Raw genomic sequence first — 7,614 nt, 5'->3', positions numbered from 1 at the left:
TAGAGGGCAATCCCCCTTACGGTCTACCTTGAAGTGTAAGAGCCATTTGTGAGGTTTAGGTCTCCAAATGATAGATCGTCAAAGCTTGGTCTTCTCCTTTTTTCTAGCATCAAGCTCTCTTTGCTCCATTTTATCAAACTTCATTAGCACCTTGGAAAGCACATTCCCATCATCCACATTCCATTGGGGTTGAAAACCAGGTAGATGTGGAGGTCTACCATCATAATTGTTCCTGTAGGTTTTGATTGCCTTAATAGTGACCTTGTTGTTCTGGGGGTCTATTGTTTTCTTGAAAGCTTGAACCCACTTGATTAGACCCTTGAGCATTGCATTGCCCCTATTGATCTCTGCATCCTAAATTTGGATGATTCCTCCATCCGGGGTTGTAGGTGTTAGAATAAGAATCATTAGCTTGCCTTTGACCCCCAACGTAGTTCACTTGCTCACTCAAAGCTTGCCCCGTGACTAGGCATTCTCCCCCTGAGTGATTGTAATCCCCACAAAATTTACATCCTACTTGTACATAAGCCACCAGCGCGTTTCGTGGACGAACTTGTTTCTTGAGGGCGTCCAATTGGGCTTGTAATGAAGCATTCGTTGCTTTTATGGCCTCAATCTCCTTCACTTGGTTAAGAGTCATCACCGACTTTTGATTAGATGGAGCTCTTCTATCCATAGGACCCCATGTACTACTAACCACGGCTAATTTCTCCACCAATTCAAGAGCTTTTTCATAAGTCTTTTGCATAAACGACCCGCCCAAAGCCACATCAATGGTAGCTCAAGCAGTAATGGTTGTCCCGTCATAGAAAATTTGAATAACATGCTCTTTATTGAGCCGATGATATGGAACACTCCTTTGTAGATCTTTGAAACGCTCCCATGCTTCGTAGAGTAACTCCCCTTCAAATTGTACAAACTCAAGTATATCCTTGGTCAACTTCGTAGTCTTGCTATGGGGGAAGTATTTGTTGAGAAACGCTTGGGCCAATTCCGCCAATTATGAATTGACTCGTTAGGGAGGGAATGGATCCATAGACTAGCCTTGTCCCTCAAAGAGAAGGGGAACATTCTCAACTTAATTTGATACGCCGTTATTCTATGAAGCTTGAACGTGTTTAGTACACCTAAAAACGTGGCAATGTGTGCATTCGGATCCTCATGACTCAATCCATAAAAAGCACAACGGTTCTCCAAGAGTTGTATTGTACTTGGCTTGATCTCGAAGGTTGCCGCTTGAACCGGCATTGCAAAACATCAAAATGTGGAATTATCCACATCCGGCAAGAAGAACTCGCCCAAGGTTTGTCTTGGTTGATTTTGCACTTGTTGGTGCACTTGGGGGTGAGCATCCCTAGGCCGTTCTTGATGTCTTTGTCGGTTTACGTTCTCAAAAGGAGGAGGAGGAGGTGTATGATATTGTTGTCCTCCCCCTTCTCCTATAGGGTTAAACCTCTCCTCATCCTTATAATCATTCCCTTCGTTATTCATAACTATGGGAATCCGGGCTCTTCTTCTCACGCCTCTTTTGTAACTACCGAGGTTCTCTTGGAAAGGTTCGAGTGGAAGATTGGCACGTCGTGTTTTGTGCATACACAAAGGACAATTCCCTACACAAGCAAAAACAAGAAAAGCGAGCGTATATCACGAAAACGCAAGAAAGAACAATAAAAGTAAAAACAGAAATTTAAGCTAACTCAACCGAAATTCAAAATGATCTCAATCAATTAAACGCAATCTTGTCTCCGGCAACGGAGCCAAAAACTTGTTAGGTTAAAACCCAACTTGTAGTAATCCAAAAGTCGGATGTCGATCCCACGAGGACAAAAGGTTTAAAGTGAACGAGATATAACTTTGAATTCCAATTCGGAAAGCAATCAAGCAATTGGATTTGGTAATTATCACTACAAAGAACTAAATTAAACTAATAATCAACAACACAAATTCCAATTAACAAACTAAATTTATAACAGTTGTAAACAATAAACGGAAGAGTCTAGGGGTCAGAACTAAACCTAAATATTTGTGATTATGGGATATGCAAACTTGGTACGAACTAGGACCAAATCGCTTCTAAAGCGCTACTCCCGCTCGCTCGAGCCTTAAAGAGCAACAAAACCGCAATTAATCAATCAACAACATATATCTCACCCTTGTGATCCTAAACATGGAAGTCAACAAAATGCAATTAATCAATCGATTCTAAGGTTGCCTATTCTCTAGTCCGCTCTCGCGGCATCAAATCCTAGTCCTAATCTTATGGATACATTCAATTAGCCACCTCTCGGTGCACTAAGAAAACTATAACAAACTAGGGTAGCTAATCCTAGGTAGGCATTAAGCATCAAGATTAGCACAAGTTACTTAACCAAACAAGCATATCTCGTAAAGTTAAACATTCAAGATTTCATTCCAACCCCCAAACAAAGGGGATTTAGCAACTCATGACTAAAACAACAATAAAACTAATTAAATGAGCACTGTACATTAAAAAGTAAAGATTTGTTACCCTTGTAGCACTAATGAGCAAGAACATTAAATGGACAATATAAATCTTCAAATAATAAAACTTCAATCTCTATTAAAAGCTTCAAACATTCAACAATGGAGGAATCTCCAATCCCAAAGATGATTACTAGTCTAAAAGAAGATAACTAAGAGAATATTGAAAAGCTCATAAAATATTGCATACCCTAAAAATGAGATAAAGTTGTATTTATAGGTATTACAAAAGAGGAAATAAAAGATACCCACTAAAAAAAATGTTAGGCCAAAAACGGAAGTGTGCCTTGAGTCTTGTCCTTGTGTCAAAATTTGAATCCTGAGTCTATTTTCATTGTGGCTCGATCGAGCTACTCACTTATGAGGGAGGGCTCTATCAAACCTTACCTCCTTGGAAAATTCCTGGTTGGTTTTGGTCATGGGGCTCGAGCCCCTCTTCATAAGTGAAGGGCTCGATCGAGCCCTTCCTTTCTTTCCCAACATAATGCTCGTTTCTCCGCTTTACGACTCGCTTCTTTTTCGATACTCGAATCCTTCCTTCTTTAAGCCCAAAACACTTTGTATTACTTCGTTATCCCTGAAATGCTAACACACACAATAAGCACACAAACACGGAAAAAAAGCATATCAAATTATAACAAAAGCATGCGAAATTGACTCTTAAACATAGGTGTATTTTGCACCTCTCAGTTATCGAGTCGGTATAAAAGGCATTTTCTAACTGAACTACCCCCGCTTCCGCTCACAAGAGTATAAGATAAAAGTGACAGAGTAAAAAACTACATAGATAACATGCTGAGATAAAAAAATCAAGTTGAATTTTTAAGGGTAAAAATGCTAATATGTTTATTGTTTAGATATTCTCCTAATTTTTCCTTTTTAAAATGAAACTTAAGAAGAAAAAGATGGAGTATACAATCCAAATCGTCAGAGTATGAAAACAAAACCGATAGGGTATGGAAGTAAAGAATAAACACGTTGAAGTAAAAAAAATCAAGTTGGAATTTTTGGGATTAAAAAACGCTAATATTTTTACTTTTTAGGCATTCTCCTAATTTTTATAAAATTATATGTAATCTCCGAAAATATCAATTGTTTATGTTAGTGACCCATGTTCTTTTAAGCGGAAATTCTTCAATTTTTAAAGGGTTTATTTCATATAAAATCATCACCTTTACACATTTTTTCATTTTGATCACCTCCTTTAAAAAATATTAAATAAAATCACCACCTTTCATTTTTTTGCAAATCTATCACCAATGAGAAAATCCAGTGTCTTTTTCCTCCCAGATAACTATCACAATCTGACTAATGCCCTAATTAACACAAAAAAATACCTTAATCTTACAATTTTCTTGTTGATTCCTGATGGATACCAAATCCTATCCTAAATATAATGGAGCCGAGTCGCATGAGATCCATTCTCAGACGATACTGGACTTCCACCTGAAGGGCTAAATCAAACGAAATCAGCAACCGAATCCACAGGATCCGCCTCGACTGGAACATCATCCGCCAAGATAAAGACCGAATCCCTGAGGACTCGGACAAAGCGCGTCGATCCCGGGATTCGGACAGATCACTAGATCTGCGTATATTCAGAGTATCTCTCCTATTTGGATACAAACTCCAATTTAGGAAAGACAACCTCTAACTTAGGAAGACAAGACTATTTAGGAAGACGTTTCTAAATAGGACTCACGTTTGAATAAGGAATATCACTCCTAATCAGGGTCAAACCCTTCTAAATAGGACTCACGTTTGAATAAGGAATATCACTCCTAATCAGGGTCAAACCCTTCTAAATAGGATTCACTTTCCTACTACAACTCTACAAGGTATACTCTCATCTACTATAAAAGGAGTTTGAGGTATGCCTAAACACATAACTACATTCATATACTCAGAACGCTGCTTAAACCTCTAAACTGACTTTAGCATCAGAGAGTTAATCGGACCACCACCGTCCGGTTAGCTTCTACCCTGTTTTGCAGGTTTAATCCACCGTATCAGAAGGCAAACTCCATCAATTCCGATTGTCGAGTCAACAAAAGTACACTGAATGTTCACATTGGTGATAGATTTTTTACTCAAAAATTTTCTTTCAAATTTAAACGCTCCCAATGGATTTATCTAAGAACTGTTGAGGTTTTTTTAAGGTCCTTTAAAAACAGATACAATTGTGTGATTATATTTTAAAAAACAATAATTTGAGGTATAACATCCGACACGTTCAAATAGGTTTTAAACAAAATTAATAAATTAATTTATTAAAAAAATAAAATAAAATAAATTAAATTAATTTTACAATATAAAATTATGACTCTATTTGAATTTTTTTTTTGGAAAAAGATTGGCTAATATTAAAGAATCACGCACTGTTCCACATTCGTGGCACACAGAATATACATTTAGCCAAAAAAGAAATTAAGTATTTCAAAAACCAAAACATGTAATCGTATGCACGAAGATTACAGTTATATATTTCCATAAAAGGTCCAAATCAAAACATTACAGATACACAATTTATTCTTAATGTTGCAGTTAATCAATTAATTAACATATTACACATATTTTTTTCCATCAAAGGAAATAAAAAAAAAAGGAAAATAATGAAATAATTTGGATACACAACCCTACAGTACCGTTGCAACTTTTCTAGGAACGTGACCATGCAAACCCTATTTAAAACCCACTCCCATCGCTTTCAAATTCTGTATCTCCACAGTTTTAACCGCCACAAATCAAAACCCTAATATTTATTTTTACAGACATTAAAAGAAGAAGAAATGGAAGAAGATTATGGATGGGGCATTGGTTCAACCATTGCATTTTTATTAATTGCTTCGCTTATTTTATTTGCTCCATTAGCGATGGGATCTTTGCAGCCACCTTCTATTGTTTTTCTGCTTTTTTTCTTTGCCATTTTGGCTGCTCTTTTTTACTTCCTTCATGAAGCCTCTAAGTGAAATTATTGTTAAATTTATTTATGAATATGTTTATTTATTTGTATTGTTTACAGTTGTTTTGTTTGTTATTGTTGTTCTAGATTCTGTGTAATTAAGTAAAGTGGGCTACTTTGAGAATTTTTATTGTTTTTAATTAAACAATAAGATGTGTAATGTAATTATACCCATTTGAGTCTTAATTGGAATGAAATGAGTTCTTCTATTTATTTGTTTTTGTAGATTTTGTTTCACTGTACAATTTTAAAATTGTTAGATTAATTAGTTGTTCAATAATGTATATTAATCTAACTATGAAGACGAGGAAAAAGAATTATGGGTGGAGTTTAATTTCTTTTTTTTCATATTCATTTCATAAAAGGAATTTAGGAGTGCATTTGAGTGGATTTGTAGTTTTCTTGCTCTATTCTATAAAAACCAGAAAAAGAAAAATAAAAAGGATGAACAAATTGAATTAATGCACAACTGATGAGTAATTTCTATCAATCTTATAATATTTTTCTTGATAAACAGAGTCTCTAGATCATCCCATTTTAATTCCTTCTCACTTTTTTTTTGGCCAATTCCTTTTCACTTAAGTGAAGCGATAATGTCACACTTTGTTTGAATTGAGGGTTGAGAATGCTTATATTTAAAAGAAAGTTCTAAATAAGTGATACAAAAGGGTTGAAAAATCCTCGTTCACCATAAAAATGGTAAAAATTATCGAAAAATAAACTTTTATTTTTAATTAACTTTATAAATTCTATCTTATATTGCTCTTGGCAAAATATGTTTTTATATTCATTTTTTTTGTCAAAGTTAAATTTTGTATAATAAAATGTGAAGAATAGATAATTGAATGGCGCCTCAACAATTTTGAGTGAGTCAGTTCAAAACAAAATAATGAGTATTGTAAAAGCAATTATAGAAAAGGGTTTTAGCCATTAAATATGCCACCTTGTTACATTTGTAGTTAGTATGTTGATACCTAGTTTTCGTAAATCGGAAAACTAATAAGAATGTCTTACATTACTACTCCGACATCTATATCATTACTAGAGTAGGAATTGACAGTATTAATGAGAATGTGGTAGTCCCCTTCAAATATTAGATGACTATGTGTTGTAGACAACACTTCCTCCATTGATGTCTGAAGTGCCAAAGTATCTATATCAATAAGTTCAATTATAATAGCCCCAGCCAAGATAAATTTAACAGTAAAATCACTCACTACAAAACCAATAGCTTCCGTCCTTCGGATCAATAGCACTGTAATACTCTATATTTTTAAAGGTATTACCTATAGTGTCACGAGACCTAATTATGAAAATCAAGATTGAGAATGTTGGCTTAAGATGGAACAATAAGGATTTAGATCAAAGTGATCTATCGGAATTATTGTAAAATAATAATTTAATCGAGAAATTATTATTCGATAAATTGGATTTGAGTGGAATTAAAATGAAAGGAAAATAAAATAAAATAAATAAATTAAAAAGCCCGAACTAATAGTTTTCAAGCCAAGATCCGTGAAATATTATTAAGAAATTATTGTCAAAGTTTCGTAATTTTACGAAATCATTTTAAAAGTAAGCTCGGCGGTTAATTAAAGATTCAGGTTAAAGTACAATTTAGCCCTTTGAGTTAAAATGAAATTTTGGCCAATGATGATGTAATAACCCTAAAAATATTATGATAATTAGACCGTGCCACGTGCCCTAAATTACGAGATGTAGGCCAAGTTGGCTAACTTACAAACCAAAAGAAACTATACGGTCTCAAAATGGAAGGTATAAGTGGAATCTTTATTAACCATTTCAACTATACAAATCTTATCTTTTTTCTTACTACGATGATCTAACTTACTTAACACCAACTATTTGAAGAATAAATGTAGTGAGTTCTAATATTTAGCTACGTCTCATTCGTTAAGTTGGTGGTGTAATTGAGAAATATGTGAGGATTATAAAGACTTGGAAAATTGATATTCTTATTTTATAATATCACTTTAGGTTTTTATTTCAATTTGTTTAATGTTTTTAATTATTAATTTACTCTAGTTATTTTATTTCCTATTATATCTGATTATATTTGAAATCTATGTGCATAATGGGAATTGAATTTAAATCATAGTCATAATTAAGATTGTATCCAACATGACGAA

The 7,614-nt window shown here is 34.2% G+C and overlaps 1 protein-coding gene across 1 annotated transcript; it reads right to left on the bottom strand.

Moving 5' to 3' along the window:
* Nucleotides 1–337: 337 nt before the first annotated feature.
* LOC126665116 (uncharacterized) lies at nucleotides 338–1,248 on the bottom strand. The gene is made up of 2 exons (XM_050357821.1): nucleotides 1,041–1,248; nucleotides 338–780 (listed from the first exon to the last, which is right to left on the bottom strand). The coding sequence occupies exons 1-2, from the start codon at nucleotides 1,246–1,248 to the stop codon at nucleotides 338–340; spliced, it is 651 nt and encodes a 216-aa protein (XP_050213778.1).
* Between the last annotated feature and the right edge of the window lie 6,366 nt (nucleotides 1,249–7,614).

The sequence above is a fragment of the Mercurialis annua genome, linkage group LG1-X, assembly GCF_937616625.2.
Source record: "Mercurialis annua linkage group LG1-X, ddMerAnnu1.2, whole genome shotgun sequence".
NCBI lineage: Eukaryota > Viridiplantae > Streptophyta > Magnoliopsida > Malpighiales > Euphorbiaceae > Mercurialis > Mercurialis annua.
The sequence above is the reverse complement of the archived record's forward strand: the minus strand, read 5'-3'. Positions and strand labels throughout refer to the sequence as shown.

Coding starts and splice junctions, on each gene's coding strand:
- LOC126665116 (XM_050357821.1), bottom strand. CDS start 1,248: ATGCCGGTTCAAGCGGCAACCTTCGAGATCAAGCCAAGTACAATACAA. Junction 781..1,040: donor CTCTTTGAGGGACAAGGCTA/GTCTATGGATCC, acceptor TTACTGCTTGAG/CTACCATTGATGTGGCTTTG.